The sequence below is a fragment of the Scleropages formosus genome, chromosome 6 (assembly GCF_900964775.1).
Source record: "Scleropages formosus chromosome 6, fSclFor1.1, whole genome shotgun sequence".
Lineage (NCBI taxonomy): Eukaryota > Metazoa > Chordata > Actinopteri > Osteoglossiformes > Osteoglossidae > Scleropages > Scleropages formosus.
The window spans coordinates 32,004,680-32,022,419 of record NC_041811.1 but is presented as its reverse complement, the minus strand read 5'-3'; the positions used below and the strand labels follow the sequence as shown (position 1 = coordinate 32,022,419).

The window sequence follows — 17,740 nt, the reverse complement described above, 5'->3', positions numbered from 1 at the left end:
AGAGTACTGTAACCGTTCACCTTTACTTAGTTTTATTATTTTATTTAAACCTTCTCTTTACGGGGCAGCTGGTAGCGTAGTGGTTAAAGCAGCTGCTTTTGGACCCAGAAGGTTGCAGGTTCAAATCCCACCAGTAATACCCTTGAGCAAGGTACTGACTGTAAATTGCTCCAGTAAAGTTTCCTGGTGGTGTAAATGGGCAAAGCATCAATACAAAATGCTTCCGTTCAAAACCCGTGAGCAAGGTACTTACCCTAAATTGCTCTGGTAAAAAAATAGCCAGCTGCATAAATGGGTAAATAATTGTAAGTAGTTTAACAGTGTAAAAGTAACAGTGTTGCTTTGGGCAAGAGTGCCAGAGAAGTGAATACATGTATCAGTTCATTATTTTTGTCTTTCTGTTAAGTTCCCCAACTGGACAGGACAGGAGAAACGCGACACCTGCCTGCGGAGAGCGAGAAAGGAAAAGTGAGCGTCGGGCCTTGTTGAGGGAGTCTGGGCTGAGCTCGGAGGGTGACGGAGCTCCCGGGAAGTCGGCGGTCGAACCTCAAACCTTGGGCTCCCCCTGGGGGCCGGAGCCCATCCAGTCTGCGGCGCTCATGACGGACAGACGCTTGTGGGACACGTAGGTGGGGGGGGAGCGAGGGGGGGTGGAGCAGGTGGAGCGAGCGCGATGGGCGTGGTGCGAGGCGCCAGATGCGTCCGTGCGCGCGGAGGTCGCGGAGGTCACGGAGGACCGGGAAGAGGAGTGCGGGCAGGGCGCCCTGGCCCTGGCTCCCACGAGGCTGTCGCGGGAGTCGAACACGGGGGGGGTGGGGCTGCGGGACCCGGGGGCCCGGCGGCCCTCCGCAAAGCACGGCCCCGGGTGCAGGCTGCGCGCGCGGGGGGTGTCGTACACGCCGCAGTCCGGAAGCGCCAGGAGGCGTTCTCTCTCCTCGGTCTCCCTGCGCTCCTGGATGGACGCCATCGCCGCCTTGGAGAGGCTCTCGTAGCGCGGGGGCGGCTGGTCTCCAGGGCAGGGTGACTGCCTGCCCCCGACGGGCAAATTCCCAGGCGGGAAGGGTGCGCGCTGCCTCCCGCCGTAGGGCGCCGCTGCGACGGGGCTCAGCAGGCTGTCGTAGGACAGGCTTCCGTTGCGGCTGAAGAGGGAACCCGGAACCGGGGCGGAACCCGCGCGAGGACTGCAGGCCTCGGGCCGAGAGGGTCGGGAGAGCAGCCGCTCCCGGTGCCGATGCGACTCCCGCAGGCTGAGCGACCGCGAGTGGAGGCTGTAGGTGTCCAGCTGCATGGGAGAGCCCCGAAAGGCCCAGTGTACGGGGCGGCTGCGCCAGTCGCTGAGGTCCAGCTCCAGCTCAGAGAAGCAGTCTTGGGCCCCGGGGCTGCGGTCCATCGGGCCCTGCGGTAAATGAGCGGTGAACGCGAGGGGCGAAGGAGACAGACAGACAGACAGACAGACGCGTCACAAACATCGAAGCAGCGGGGTATTCGCTGATAGGGAGCCCTGTGAGTCAAACACAGAGGGTTTGAGTATCATAAACGACTGCAAAATCCGCACAAAACTAGTCCTGGTCAAGTTCACGGTGATCCAGAGCATATCCTGGAATCATTACACCGGTTACACCCTGGACAGGATGCCAGTCCATCACAGGGTAGCCACACACACACACACACACACACACACACACAAAACTTAGTGTGTCCAATCCACCTGAACTGCATGTCTTCGGACTGTGGGAGGAAACCAGAGCACCCAAGGGAAACCCACACAGAGACGGAGAGGACATGCAAACTCCACACAGATTTAAACCTACACCGAAACAGCTTAGGTGCTTTAAGGGAGCAGCACTACCCGCCGCACCACCGTACCACCCTAACGCAGCATTTATGGAGAAAAGAAAGACGAGTTATGCTGAAGCGCTGCTCGTGCTCTAGTTTGCTGCCAACCCCATGCGGAGAACATCGAGCGCCTCCTGTAGCTCTGAAGCCCCCGTGAGACTCACCTGCTCCCCCGCTGTGCAGTAGTGCACTTTGGCCACAGGTGCGAATGAGGGCCGGTACTTGCACAAGGCTTGGGCAGACAGGCCCTCTGGATCAACAGACAAGGCACAGAACGGACAAGGTCATCAGGAGTGTGTGTCTCCGGTGCGGAGCGAGTGTGTGAAGACTTCAAACTGTCTTATACTGTCTGAACCGCTTGTCCCATACGGGGTCGCGGGGAGCCAGAGCCTAGCCTGGCAATACAGGGCTTAAGGCCGGAGGGGGAGGGGACACACCCAGGACGGGACGCCAGTCCATCGCAGGGCACCCCAAGCGGGACTCGAACCCCAGACCCACCGGAGAGCAGGACCCGGTCCAACCCACTGCGCCCCCTCGACTTCAAACTGCATACAGACAATTATGTTCGCGATTAAACATTTTCCAGATGCCCCGGTCCTCCTGCCACAAACTACCGCTTCTTTGTTCACTCTGGTCACAGGGAAGTTTCTTGTTTCCTGCTGTGGTTTCGACATATTTACAGTACAGGTGGTCCGTCCACTCACAACGCGGCTCCGTTCCAACAACCGCGTCTTATGTCGACTTTGCCGTTAATCAAAATCTCCTTTTACCGTGTTACATGAAACACGTGGAAATATATATCATTTAGCTGATGCTTTTCTCCAAAATGAATGACAGTGTTAATCTACCTACAATTATTTACCCATTTATACAGCTGGGTAATTTTACTGGAGCATTTAGGGTAAGTACCTTGCTCAAGGGTACTACAGCCAGAGATCGAACCTGTGACCTTTGGGATCCAAAGGCAGTAGCTCTAACCACGACGCTACTAGCCAGTATAAAAAAAATTAAAACATATGAATGATATATTGTATCACTGAGATTTTATATTTTTCCCTAATATCAAAATAATAAAGAATAATGCAGTTATAGTTAAATCAGTACAACTCTCTGCAGAGCAACTGACAGTGTTAAGCTACCTACAGTTACTGACTCATTTATGCAGGTGGGTAATTTTACTGGAGTAACTTAGGGTAAGTACCTTGCTCAAGAGTAACACCACCAGTGAGGGGATTTGAACTTACAACCTTTAGCTACAAAGGCAGTACCACTAATCAATATACTATAGACTGCCCTGAATACTAGAACCTTCATTAATTAACAACGAATACTTACTTTTCACTTGTTAACCACTGTGAACAAAGCATAATATAAAATGAATTACACATGATTTTTAAAAAAAAAAAAAAAAAAAAATACTATCACTACAAGACACCCAAACACCGAGGCCCAAAAAATAGCAGGTGATAAATAACAGTGAGGAAGAGGTCGTTGTTAGGCAGTACAGCCAAACGTCGGGTCTCGAAAATATCATACTGTAATAAGGTTGACGTAAGTCCGGGTTGTTGTAAGTCGAATTTGTTGTAACTCGAGACCAACATGTAGTACATAACATGGCCACCAGATGGCACTGTAACTGTGGCTAAACAGGTAAGGACCTCAGTAACGTGAGAAACAAGAACACCTGGTCTACTTTTAAATTACTGGAGGATGCAGGGAAAGAGAAGTTGAAAACAGAGAGTTGAAGGACAACTGGAATTAAAATTCATAACTTATAGTGCTAGGGGGGTGCAGTGGCACAGTGGGTTGGACCACAGTCCTGCTTTCGGGTGGGTCTGGGGTTCGAGTTCCACTTGGGGTGCCTTGTGATGGACTGATGTCCCGTCCTGGGTGTGTCCCCTCCCCCTCCGGTCTTACGCCCTGTGTTACCAGGTAGGCTCCGGTTCCCCGCGACCCCGTATGGGACGAGCGGTTCTGAAAATGTGTGTGTGTTATAGTGCTATACGTAGCACAGTGTTCAAATTTCCGTGTGTGCAAATGGTTATTTTTTCATTTAGCAGACGTAAAACATACATATATATGTGCATATATAATATATATATATATATACACACACGTTTAGAGGCCTTTATCCAAACCTTCATGGCCAGCAGGTGGCGTAGTGGTTGGAGCTCCCGTCTCAACCTCGAAACGTAATATCTGAATCCCATCTAGGTAACTCCTCTGAGCCGATACAGTAAATATTACCCCGGTTAAATCGCCGTTAGTGGCTAAACACTGCGATCTACTTCGGAGAAAATAATCAGCTGGATAAACACTTTTAAAAATGCAAATGTTTAGCACAAAACATCCTGACAAAGGAGTGCGTTCTCCGTCTACGGGAACAGGCTCTGCTTCGGCGGAAAGCTCCCACCTTCGCTCTCGCCCAGGCCGCTACTCAGCTCGTAGTCCTCGTCCGCGTCGGCCCCGGGGCCCAGAGGAAGCTGGGGGTCCAGCAGGTCCAGACTGCATTTGGACTGACGGAGGCCAAGGGAAGACACGGACCGTGGTTAACGACGGTTAGCGGAACTATCTCCCGGTGTCATCGGCACACCGGCGTTCACGGCTTTGGCCTTCCTGCACCTCCGCCTTGCATCCCACGGAGCCTCCGTGACGACATCACGCGCCACTCCAGGAGACACCGTGCGGACAAGTCACGGCTCCGCGTTCGCGACCCACGTACCAAACCACGTACCCAGCGGTCTTGCTTTGAGGAACCGTGTAGCCCAGCTCGTGCGTCACGTGTTCCCCGCAAACCTTTCACCCCGCAGAAACGCGAGGATCGGAGCCACCGACGGTACGGTATGTTTTGCAGAGGGGCGGTTAAGGTGAAGGCTCACTTTCGTCCGCAGGATATCGCCGCTCCCATTGTCGCTGAGCTTGAAGGTGATCTGTCTTTCTGAGAGCTCCAGATGCAGGAAGGGGGGCTGGATGGAGATGGAGGTCTTCTTCCTGTGGTCTACTATGTACCTGCCAGGCATGGGAGAAAGGGGGCAAGGGGGGCAAGCGCACGCAGGGCATGAGATGGAAATCATGTCTGAGGGACACCAGTAAAGACGTGGATCTCCACGAGGACCTTCAGCAGGACTGTTAGGAGGCGAGCGTGTCCTGCAGGTAAAGCTGGGATGTCAGTTCTCCTCTGGATCTACTGCTGTGAGTCAGCGGCCGGGCTCAGCGAGCGTCTTACCTGGGAGCAAGGGGAGTGCACAGGACGTACTCCACGTTGCCACGGCAACCCCGAGTGAAAGGATTGACCCCTCCTTTGAACTTTCCAGTGACCTGTGCGAAAACAGAAAAAAAAACACGTTCACCTCAAAACTCTCCAGCTCAGAAATAAAACCCCCGACTATCTTTTTCAGTATTCACCTTGTTCTCAGGGTCAAAGGTCAATTACTCCCTAATTGTGTAGATAATCTCTTCGATCGCTGATCAAAGACAAGGGCATGAAAACCGACACGATGCTAAGCGATGCGGTCCTGGCTACGACCCTCTCACCTGCTCGTTTGTGGTGCGTCCCCGGGCCACCAGGACCATGTGGAAGCCTGTGAGTCCACCCACCGGGATGAAGAAGAGACCTGAGACACACATGACCGCCAAGCTGGTTCAGCCGGTCAAGGAGTTCCACCCTGCAAACCTCTCGTTTCAGCAGAAGCCAGAAAAGCCCACGTTCCCTTCATCCGTGAATAATGCAACAAAAGGTGCACAGCTGCACCGTAAAAGGGTGCGGGTTCGAATCCCACCTACTGCTGTAGAACCTTTGAGAAAGGTACTTAGTGTAATCTAAATTGCTCCATGAGAAATTACTTGGCTGTATAAGTGGGTAAATAGTTCTCAGTCATCCTGGAGAAAAGATAAGTGATTAAATGTACTGTATTTACTTCTGATGGCATTGCCACAGAGTTCTAACCTTTCAAAGACCAGCATACTCATAACACATGTATGGTCAAGAGATTTGTGCTTTGTATTTGGTCCAAGGGCAGTTAGGGCTCATGTCAGTAGTGCTGCTGTCTCACAGCAACTCGGAGGTGCGAGAGGACGTGGGTTCGATCCCTGCTCAGTCTGTGTGGAGTTTGCATGTTCTTCCTGTGTCTCTGTGGATTTCCTCTGGGTGCTCTGGTTTCCTCACACACTCCAAAGACATGCTGTTCAGCTTCACCCATAGTGTGTGAATGACAGGGAGAGTGTGTTCCACTGATGTATGGATGAGTGAGCCAGTGTAAGGAGTGTATCTAGCAGTGTAAGTCACCGCGGTGAATAAGGTGTGTGGGCTGATAACACTACGTAGAGTTCATTGGAAGTTGCTTTGGAGAAAAGCATCTGCTAAATAAATAAAGGTAAAGGTAGGTAAAGATGTGTGAGACAGGAGAAAGACTGACTGGGGGTGCAGGATACGTGATGGTCGTGTGCAGGGCTTCCAGACACTCCAGGTGGTGCAGCACAAAGAGGAGGCCAAAGGAGAAGACGCCCACCATGTGCACGCAGAGTGACAGCAGGAACAGGAAGAAGTAGCGGTAGTTCCGCCTCCCGATGCAGTTGTTCACCCAGGGGCAATGGTGGTCAAAGTCCTGCAGAGCAACAGCACATCATACTGAGAGAAGGCGATGTCTCTTTACAAGAATCTTTTCCTCTTCTCACTTCGGAACAGCGCAGCTGATGGCCTAGCAGTTCGAACCGTTGCCTTATGATCCAAAGGTCGGTAGTTCAAATCTCCCCTACGGTTGCACTCCCTTGAAGGAGGCAGAGGAATCCACTGATTTACAAAATTTATCTGTTCCTGAAAACTTTAAATAAGAAAATTGATAATGCGCTCCCAGTCAATCTGAAAACCCCAAAATATTTTCCCAAATATCACAAAAACACTGTACAACACCTACGCAACTATTGACCCGTGATGTCAGCACAATATTAAACGCTTACATTGACGCTGGTTTATTTGGCAGACACTTTTTCTCCAAAGCGACGAACATCTCATAGAAAATACAATGTGTTCATTACATTAGGAGAAATAGACACTTAGATGCAGACGTGTGATTCTTAAGTGCAGTTTGTTTCTTTCCACTATATGAACCAATGTTCATCACACGAGTAGCTGTATAAAACTTTATCAGAATATCCACAATATCACCTTCCTAGTAATTTTTTTTTGAAGATACATAGAAACATTTACGTACATTACAGGAGCAGCTGCGAAAAGGTTTATCCGGGGATCATCTGAAAGTTATAGGGCATGAACATTTACACCTTACATGAACTTAAGAGATGATGGGGAAAGTGAGTCTGGAAGAGGTGAGTTTTAAGACCCTTTTCAAACGTGGACAGAGCTTCAGCAGTTCTGAGTGACAGGGGGAGGTGCATTACACCTGTAACTTTTGCTGTTCTGGAGAGATTATATCTCCCAGTTGGCCTGGGAGCGGCTGGGGATCCCCAGGTTGAGTTGGAGGAAGTAGCGGGGAACAGGGGCGTCTGGGCTGCTCTGCTCTCCCTATTTCCACCACGATCCTAGTAGGAGAAGTGGGTAAGAAAATGGATGGATGGATGGATGGATGGATGGATGGACGGACTTTTGCTATTCTGCTTCCAGATCTTTCTCGGAAAACCCAGGGTAGTTTTCTAGAGTTACTGCTCTGGGGTATTTCCCAGGTTTCTCTTAAACTGTGGTTCTCTGCAGGATGAGCAATAAACTAAACAGGGCTCCACTGAGCACAGTGCATCCATTGTGAACAACTTTCTAAAACTGCGCACTGCTGCCAAGATGCACATACATACCAAAAAAAAAAAAAAAAAAAAAAAACCATCCGGTCAACTCTCCCTGCTAATTGCTCTGCTGTCTCTGCAATCACTCAATTAAATATTGCAGCCAATGCGGCCAACAGACATTGCTTCATAATTTCATACACTTCCCATAATGCCCCGCTCTCTGAATGCAACGCTCTCACTTTCCTAACGCACCAACACACGATCCCTATCTGAATGCGGTACATCACTCCACTTCCGCTTCGCTTGCGCAGGGCACGACTTTCGCTTTTTTCTGATCAGCGTTTGGATAAATTTTGCTATACTGACCTTTCCACGAACTGAAAATTAGCTATCAAAAGCCAAGAGCTGTTACAGCATAATTTTGGATAAAAAGAGTTTATAAAATCAAGGAATGCCGGTATTTACCCTAAATTGCTCCACTATAAATGGGTAAAAAATTGCAGTTAGCATAACATTGTAAGTCGATTTGGAAAAAAGCGTCAGCTGAATGAATTAACATAATTGTCTAATTATATGAGGAATTGCAAGACTAACTTTAGTTACAGGTTTTGTTTTTTCTGCCCAGATTTCCTGACGGGAGCCAGCGGTACACAAAGGAGAGCCTTTTCCCTCAGCTCGCAGCACAGCAGATATTACTGTAACATCACACCCTCCGTATTGATTTTTCTTTTCCCGCAAATCAAAATAAAGGTAAAAGGAAGAGGGTTTGAAGACGTTCTCAGCATCCGCAGTAAACGTGACGGCGCAACTTTCTCGCAGCACCGATGGAGAGTCCCGCAGCGGCTTCCCGGAGACCCTAACCCCGAGTAGGAAAAATGATGTACGTACACTTTTCCTTGAAATAAACGGCACGTCTCCTAGTTTACTGATCGCACCCCGTAGAGTTAGGAGACACGTGTTTTCGGGACCGTTGGCCGTAAAGCGCGTCGGAGAAACTTGAAGGAACCACCTCACATTTTATGGGAAAAGCGCCGAAAAAGCACCCCCAGGGCCAGACCGTGTAACAGTTTCCTCCCCCAAACCATCCGACTCCTCAATACCCAGCATGTGGACTGATGCCAACCCACACACACACACTCAACTGAACACCCTTCCTCTCCCTTTGCAATTATGTTTAGATTTTACAGTATTCGGTGGGTTGGACCGGGTCCTGCTCTCCAGTGGGTCTGGGGTTCGAGTCCCGCTTGGGGTGCCTTGCGACGGACTGGCGTCCCGTCCTGGGTGTGTCCCCTCCCCCTCCGGCCTTACGCCCTGTGTTGCCGGGTAGGCTCCGGTTCCCCGTGACCCCGTTTGGGACAAGCGGTTCAGAAAATGTATGTGTGTGTAGTATTATATTGTAATATAGTTTTTTTTCTTGTATATATTATAACACACACACACTGTCTGAAACCACTTGTTCCAAGCGGGGTCGCGGCAAACCGGAGCATAACCCAGCAACACAGGGCGTAAGGCCGGAGGGGGAGGGGACGCACCCAGGACGGGACGCCAGTCCGTCGCAAGGCACCCCAAGCGGGACTCGAACCCCAGACCCACCGGAGAGCAGGACCCGATCAAACCCAATGAAATGTCCTGGAGGGACATTTTTTCCTTTCACTGTACACTGAACCAGCTGTAGACGGTTGAAATGACAATTAAGACACTTTCACTTGACTTTGACTTGAAAAATTGATTCTGAAATACCATATTTCATTGTGTCAGAATGGTAGTCATTAGTGTATGGCTCGCAGACACACACACACACACACACACCCTGTCTCACCTCCACGCAGTGGTCACACACACTGCAGTGGGAGCACCGGGGGGGTCTGTAGAAGTGACAGGACGCACACCACTTCATGCGCACTTGGATCCCCTTCACCTCCACGTTCTTGTAGAGCGGGGCACGGAAGTCGTCTTCCGCGTCCTCCTCCTCGGTCGCTGACGCGGGAACGAGAGTTGCACTGAGTTGCATGTCCCGATTACGCGAAAACACAGCAAAGACACAAACGCTGTTTTGTCACCGATTAAATAAGCCCTGGAGAGAAGCTTTTTACCGATTGCCACTTTTAGGATGTGAAATCCCTGCTGGTACATTTTCATCATTCCAATGATTAAAACAGCGCTGACAGTAACGCAGACGGCAGTGCTTGCTCTGGCCTCTCGGATGTATTAATGAAAATTATAAAATAGATCTAAGCGTGCAAAGTGGGGAGGGGGGCATGCCTATCTACTTACCGAGAGCAACATCTCATTTGTTCAGCCGCGTGCACCCCCCGGAGGGTCAGCGAGAGAACGGGTTAGCGAGAGGCATCACTGACCTCTGGGAAACACACCGGAGTCCATGAAGGTGGCCATGCTGAAGTTGGCCAGCACGAACAGGAAGATGATGCCATTGTAGAGCGGCACGGCCAGGGAAATTGTCCGGCTCAGCCAGGGGCACCTGGGGAGGGAAAGATGTTCCGTGAGCGTGCGAGAAGGTGGACGGTTCAGTGCGCTTGGACCACGAGGCAGAAGATCTGCATAATTGTGCCGTGTGGCGAGGGGGCCACAGTGTGTGTGTGTGTGTGTGTGTGTGTGTGTGTGTGTATTTATCCATTTGTTTGTTTTGTAAAGGTTGTATTTTATTTTATTAGTCGGGAAGGGAATTGTTTAAAGGACACAGCTATAGGTGTCCTTAGGGGACACAGTGGCACAGCGAGTAGCGCCTGCTGTCTCACAGTGCCTGGGTGGTGCGAGAGGACATGGGTTTGATTCCCGCTCAGTCAGTGTGGAGTTTACTTGTTCTCCCCGTCTGCGTGGGTTTCCACAGGGTGCTCTGGTTTCCTCCCACAGCCCCAAGTCATCCCGTTCAGGTTCCCCCATAGTGTGAGAGTGACAGAGAGAGAGAAAGAGAGTGTGTTCCACTGATGTATGGATGAGTGACCCAGTGTGAGTAGTGTATCTAGCGGTGTAAATCACTGCGGTGAACAAGGTTTGTGGGCTCATAACACTACATAGAGTTCACTGGAGAAAAGCGTCTGATAAATAATTGTAAATATGGTGTGTTTATTGTTCACTTTGCTCACAGTAAAAATGAATGACGACAAAAGCGGTCCGCACTCAAGAGCCTGGCTTCTGTTTGTGGTCACCTGAAGACGAATGCGCGTTTATTTGTGCGGCGGATGGTCGACGGTCCATCACGCGCCGCCATCGATAGCCTCAGAGAGGGGCGATGAGACGAAAGCGCCGCCGAAGAACCACAGCGCACTGCATGTCCCCTCACCATTTGATAAGGTCAGCGATGTGTCCTCTAATTAAGGCACGGTAACATCCGCCGGGGCAGCCGGTAGCGCAGTGCTACTGCCCTCGGATCCAAAGGTCGCAGATTTGCTCCCCGCCTCCGGCTGCAGTACCCTTGAGCAAGGTACTTACCCTGAATTACTCCAGTAGAATTACCCAGCTGTATAAATGGGTCTATAACTGTAACCTTAATACTATAGGTTGCTTGGGAGAAAAGCGTCAGCTAAAGGAACAAATGTAACATTTCCACGGACGCCATGCGGCGCGTTAGCCGGGAAGCAGCCGTTCGACCGAGCGAGACGATACGGACGTATAACGAGCCCGAGAGAAGACCGCCCTTCCGCCTCCGCATCGTTTCCAACAGACGCGAGCGCAGCCAGCTCGTCCGGCACATCCGGTGGAAGTACGGCAACGAACAATGGGTTCGCAGCTCAGCATTAGCATTCTGGCAGACGCGGGGCTCTGTAATAAGTGCGGCAGCGGGCACCCTTCCCAGATCGGTCCGCACACGCACTCAGAATATACGCTTTTATGTAACGGTTTGCTCGTGTCAACCCGACGGGCCCTGCGGGCAACAAGCGACTCATCGCGATGCCGACTCTGCCGATATTGAATTGCATGTGTGAAATATCGCCGACGCGCTAAAGAGCCCGCCGGCAATTCGTGCGGCTAACAGAGACTCGTCTTGTCCACGGCGCGACGCTTACGTACGTTTTTGGCCTTTTTCCCCCGGCTTTTCCGGCACCGTGCGGCTTCGCTCGTCCTTCCGGCGCGAGCATCCGTGACGCGTCAAAGGAAACGGAGACCCGAGGGAAGTTTACTTCCTCTCCGCGCTCAAGGTAGAAGAGCCCGAGTCAGGCGTGGGGAACGCTTTAATGAAAACGCCACGGGGCAAAGGCGGTCAGACCAAGAATAGAACGAGAACAGAGAGGAAACGCCGTAACGCTGCTGCTGAGACACACGGTCCAAGACCGTGCAAGCCCGTACACCCTCGCTTGGCTCTACACGCGACACGCGTGCAGGTTTCTTTGCAGATCTTCCTTCCGTTTGCTGGATCGGGAAGCCTTCGGGTTGAACCTGGACCCAAGGCGTAGAAGAGAAGCCGGTCTAGATTCAGACTAAACCGGACTCGGCCGGTGGAAGGAACTTGAGCATTTCCGATACGCTGAAGACAGCGCGCCGACGGCAAAGGACGGAGCAGACCTTATTTTAAGAAAGTCGAGGTGAACAGTGGGGAAAAAAAGGGTCTACCTATTAAAATGTGAGAAACCTGGAAGAGCAGCAAACATCAGCGCTCAGAGTGAAGGCGTAAGTCAACGAGAGCTTCCGCCTCTCGGAATCAGTACTCGACACCAAGGGATGTAGCGCTCAAGACGAGCGGTGCGGCTAAAGATCCGGAAAAAGGCCATCGAATGCGTCCGCAAGGATGAACGGTTTAAGCGACGATATTTTCTATGAAGATGCTGCTCGACTTAACGATGGTTTGACTTACGATTTTTCAGCTTTAAAATGTTGAGCTGGCGATGGACATTCAGTAGAAACCGCACTTCAGATTTTGAATTTAGATTTTTTCCCAGGCAATCCGATATGCGGTTCGATCCTCTCTCGCGAGGCCGGGCAGCGGCGGCGATCCAAATCTCCCGGTCTGTCACGCGGTCGCTAGTGTATATAACCGATACTCTACAGCGGTCTGTGTTTCCAGCGTTTTTTTCGGATATCCTCCCGTATCTACATTGTGTTTTTTTTCGCATCCATCACGTCACAGAAATGCTCATCTGTGTCTCCTGCTACTGGTGAGAAGAAGAAGAGGGAGGCAATTACTCTTGAGGAGAAACTCGGGATAATACCCAGCATGAAGGCGGCAAGCCCGTAATGGCCATCGCACGTGAACTTGGACTTTCACAATTGACAATCTTTGTTCCGTAGGTTAGGTGTATTAAATGCATTTTCACACACACCGTTTGAAACCACTTGCCCCGAGCGGGGTCGCGGTGAGCCGGAGCATAACCCGGCAACACAGGGTGCAAGGCCGGAGAGGGAGGGGACACACCCAAGCGGGACTCGAACCCCTGACCCTCCACTCAGCAGGCCCCAGCCAAACCCGCTGCACCACTACGCCCCTCTCAAAAACATACATAAACACTCAAGTCTGACCACAATTGCCACACACACATTGACTGAAACCGCTTGTCCCGAGCAGGGTTGCGGAGAGCCAGAGCCTAAGCCAGCAACACAGGGCGCAAGGTTGGAGAGGGAGGGGAGACACCCAGGGTGGGACGCCAGTCCGCCGCAAGGCACCCCAAGCGGGACTCGAACCCCAGACCCGCCAGAGAGCAGGACCCGGCCAAACCCACTGCGCCACCACGCTCCCCTCTATTAACACACACACTTTCAGAACCACTTGTCCCATACGGGGTCGCAGGGAACCAGAGCCTACCCGGCAACACAGGGCATAAGGCCGGAGGGGGTGGGGACACACCCAGGACAGGACGCCAGTCCGTCGCAAGGCACCCCAAGCGGGACTCGAACCCCAGACCCACCGGAGAGCAGGACTGCAGTCCAACCCACTGCGCCACCGCACCCCCTCTATTAATAACACTCTATATGAATATTATTTTGGTGACACCCCTGTCCAAGAAAGCTTGCAGTGTCAGATTTGTATAGAAAGCTACCGACAGTTACGCACCTATTTGCGCAGCAGGATGCGTTCAGGGCACGTACCTTGCTCAGGGGTACGACGGAATTATTAGGGCTGGACCGTGAGCTCGCAAGGCACCAGACGGAGTGACACGCCGCGCTTTCCACCACCACAGAGCTACGCATTTAATCGCAGGCTTAGTTTCCGTCTCTTCGCTCCCTAGGTGACCACCTAGCGCCGCTGCGCGTAGCGACACAGCGTAGCTCCCCGACATCAGAAATATGAGCCGTCAGAGCTCCTCGGCGCACGTATTCATCAAGCCCGTGACTCCGGTATCGAGACCCAATTACATTTTCTCCAGCCGAATGACTCTATTGAGTTCCCATTTTTCATTAAATTGTGAGACAATTTGGACTCGCTTCCTGTTTTAGCCATTTTTCCACCGTGCTTAACGGTTCGGAACGGGTTTTTAAGCAATCCGTGAGACGGCAGGGGAAGATCTGTATCTTCGCAACTTTCTTCTCTCCTCCCTAATATTCTGCCAAAAGCAACCGGCAACCGAAACGCCCCACGTGCTCATTTCTCGGTGGCCCTTTCTCCTCGTGTCCCGCTCTTCAACGAACGTCTGGGAATAAATCACAGCGACATGCAGATTTTCACATCAAGAAAGCGCCGTCAGTCAGCTGCTACTCTAGACCAGGACAGAATAAATGTTGCCCATGTCTGGAACATAGCGGGCCATCAGACGGAGCTGGTGATTTTTCTTACGCTCGCCGACGTCGTCCCCGCGCGAACCCGAACTCCCCGGCCGGCTGACGGACAACAAATGCGTTGCACGCCGGGATATTTTGCGCACGGGTTTACCTGCGCTGGTCGTGTGCTGTAGGCCTGAAAGAACATCTCTGTTCTCCGTGTCCTGCGGAGACACGTCCCCAGGTGCCCAGAAGCCTAATCTCGTATGGAGACGAGGCAGAAATCCAATATCGAATTAAATCATTTATGAGCACTGATTGGGTTCGATACACAGGCTGCCCAAACTATAAAAACAGTAATTAAGAGAACTACAGTGCTCCATCTAGCTAAAATATTTCATAGATCCTGCAGGGTTGTCCCACAAATGTACATCCTGCTTAACGCCCAAAATAAGTCTATGAGCTGTTGGTATCTGAACCAGGGGTTATTAAAACTAAACTAACGAAAGGGTGTAAAGGTTTGCTCTTTACTGCTGATGCGTGCATAGGATTGTTGCAACCAGGGGCATAGGAACTTTTCAGGAGCTGGGGATGTACGAAAATATTAGAAATAATGTAGAGTTAATAGACAGTGAGGGGCAGATCAGATCAGCCCCCCGCAGCGCTCGACTAAGCACCCCAAGGGACAAGCCTGACAAATCCTCACAGGGAGATGGAGGGAGCAGGGAACAGAGCTGTTGGGACCAATGATTAATGATGTAATAATAATTAATAATTTATATTGCCTTAATGTCGTCTTCGTGCATAAAGCAACGGGAAAGCACGAAAAAGCCGCTCCTGAGCCTTTTGTAGAGAAAATATCACGGCTCATGAAGCAGGGACTGAGGTTAAAGAGGGAGCGTTTCAGAGCCCCGCATCCCCATCCTGTTTCGGAGAGATTAACCCAGAACGGCTGCACAAGGAGCGCCCCTCCGGGACCATCTGGACCACAAAGAGAGTTGATTACAGTCCGGAACGCCAACCCAACCCCCCCCCCCCCGGCCCCTCCGCCCCTCCACCCCTAATGAGAACACGGAGCCGTATTAAATCGTCTGGCCACATTAGCGCTTGCTTTTCAATCTGAACCCGCCCCCCCCCTACAGAGATGAGGACTCTATCAGCCACCAGTGTTTCATTAGACAAAAGAAAATCCACCGCCGGAAAGGGAGTCCACTTTGGTTGTCTAAAAATGAAAGCATGCGGAACACAACCAAAGCCAGAGTCGAGAGTACATTTAAAACCGGGAAACTGTCTTCGGCTCATTGAAAAGATATCCGAAAGCGACGAAGGCCTCTTCTATCCATACGTAAATGCGGAAAACACCCAGGAAGAGCACCAGACGAGCGCCCGTCCGCTGAGTCGCGCCGCAGGTCCGCCTCCTCGGGTCCGGGGGCTGAAGGCTGGCGTCGGAAGCCACTTCCACCTGGAGAAGAGCTGCCGAACAGCAGAAGCCGGTTACAAATCATCTCCTTTAGCCCACCGAGCGCCTGTCGGTTTAGGGTCACGGTCCAAACGGAGCTGGCTGGGAAAAGGCTTAACTGTAAACACCCTCCCGCTGACCTAGTTAGTGGTGGGACACGAAAGCCCTCAAATGTAGTTAAGAGCGTTGGACGACATGGACGTGAGCAGAGGTCTAAATCAGCTCCGAAAGCTCATCTGTCAAGAAAGAACCCAAAAGGTGACCCCCCCCCCCCCCCCCACCCCAAAACGGAACCTCTTATTTAGCTGCAGGGTTCCAGTTCCGAAACCAGCAGTAAACGGTGAGTCAGTGGCCAGCAAGATGGACTCGGGGTGGGGGTGACAGTGTTTTTCCAGAAGAGTCCTGGCACAGCCCAGTTACCAGGGAACAATGGCTATCATGGTGTGTGACTAACAGGGGGTGCGGTGGCGCAGTGGGTTGGACCGGGTCCTGCTCTCCGGTGGGTCTGGGGTTCGAGTCCCGCTTGGGGTGCCTTGCGACGGATTGGTGTCCTGTCCTGGGTGTGTCCCCTCCCCCTCTGGCCTTATGCCCTGTGTTGCTGGGTTAGGCTCTGGCTCCCTCCAACCCTGTATGGGACAAGTGGCCCAGACAATGGGTGTGTGTGTGTGAGACTAAAGAGGCTTGACCGTACTGTGAAAATACTGCACAGCTCACACCAGGCTTCACGTTCCCGTTCATAGAAACACACCCACAAACTGCTGGATGCGAACAAAACGGAAGCGGATGAGCAGGACGTCGCCGACGGAACGAGCGGTGTCCACGCGGTGTCCGCCTCCAGCCCAGAGCTCGGAGTGCATCGGGACCCAGAGCGTGACGTTCATCTCCCGCCTTCTAATTGATCTAATATACTTTGCGGTGAACTCGGCACAGGAGCTCGGCTTTCCCGTCCTCCCCGGATCAACGGACACAAATCGGAGACGTCGAGGCCCCCGGCTTTGACCGTTTCATCAAATTCAATCGCATCGCGTCTCGGGCGACGCAACGGCCTCCCCACCGATAGCGGGACACCCCTGAAGGAGGGCATCGTGAACCCTCACGCATCGGCTCCACAAAGTCGCCTGGAGCGCCGGGGGGTCCGGGTACACATGTCAGCACCGCGAGGGCAGCGGTAACACAGCAGAAGGTGTGCTCTTACGAGGACCCCCGAGCACCCGCGTGCAGTTTGCCCTGCATTCCAAAGGCGAGAAAAGCGTCGTTCGCGCCGTCAGCAAGATCCCAGCAGAACAGGAGCAGCTACGCCTTCCGGAAAGGTCATTTAGGCACGACCAAGGGGCGGAAGCAAGATTTACTCATTTATCTGATACCCTTTTCTCCAAAGCAACTTACGCTGTTCAGCTGGTTGCAATAATTTACCCAGTTATACACACACGGAGCCTGAAACCACTTATCCAAAGCAGGGTCGCAATGAGCCGGAGCCTAACCCAGCAACACAGGGCGTAAGGCCGGAGGGGGAGGGGACACACCCAGGACGGGGCACCGGTCCATCGCAAGGCACCCCAAGGGGGACTCGAACCCCAGACCCACCGGAAAGCAGCACCTGGTCAAACCCACTGTGCCACCGCACCCCCTTACCCAGTTATATAGCTGTGTAATTTTTACAGGGGCATTTTAGGGTAAGTACCTTGTCCAAGGGTACTACAGCTGGAGGTGCGGCTCGAAGAGGCAACCTTGGGGGCCAAAGGCAGCACCGTTACGCTACTAGCTGCCCCACGTTCTCTAAAGATGTTCCACTCTGCAGCAATCAATTATTAATCCTTCATTCATTTCCTTTATCGATAAAAGACTGATGACGTACCAGGCCACCGCCACATCTTGCCCTAAATTTTAAAACCAGACAAATTCACAGCAAGACTTCCCTCCTGAGCAAAGAGAGCAGCCAGCTTTGTGACTTTCGCCAACGACAAGGCGCCGCGGCAAAAATTCACAGGGGCGCGGGGTCACGTGTCCACGAGCTCCGTTGACCATGCTGAGGATTAGAGTGGGAAAAACACGGACACAAAT

At 52.0% G+C, this 17,740-nt stretch overlaps 1 protein-coding gene across 1 annotated transcript in view; it reads right to left on the bottom strand.

Annotated features, from left to right (window-relative positions):
• Window positions 1-292: 292 nt before the first annotated feature.
• LOC108933114 (probable palmitoyltransferase ZDHHC8) overlaps window positions 293-17,740 on the bottom strand; it is a 29,599-nt gene continuing 12,151 nt past the window's right edge. Inside the window, exons 2-10 of the mRNA XM_029253024.1 lie at window positions 9,930-10,051; window positions 9,392-9,549; window positions 6,268-6,440; window positions 5,371-5,473; window positions 5,063-5,154; window positions 4,716-4,845; window positions 4,250-4,352; window positions 2,001-2,086; window positions 293-1,396 (exon numbers count right to left, since the gene is read on the bottom strand). Of these exons, the coding sequence (XP_029108857.1) occupies window positions 548-1,396; window positions 2,001-2,086; window positions 4,250-4,352; window positions 4,716-4,845; window positions 5,063-5,154; window positions 5,371-5,473; window positions 6,268-6,440; window positions 9,392-9,549; window positions 9,930-10,051 (1,816 nt within the window). The 3' untranslated portion in view covers window positions 293-547. The remainder of the gene's footprint in view (window positions 1,397-2,000; window positions 2,087-4,249; window positions 4,353-4,715; window positions 4,846-5,062; window positions 5,155-5,370; window positions 5,474-6,267; window positions 6,441-9,391; window positions 9,550-9,929; window positions 10,052-17,740) is intronic.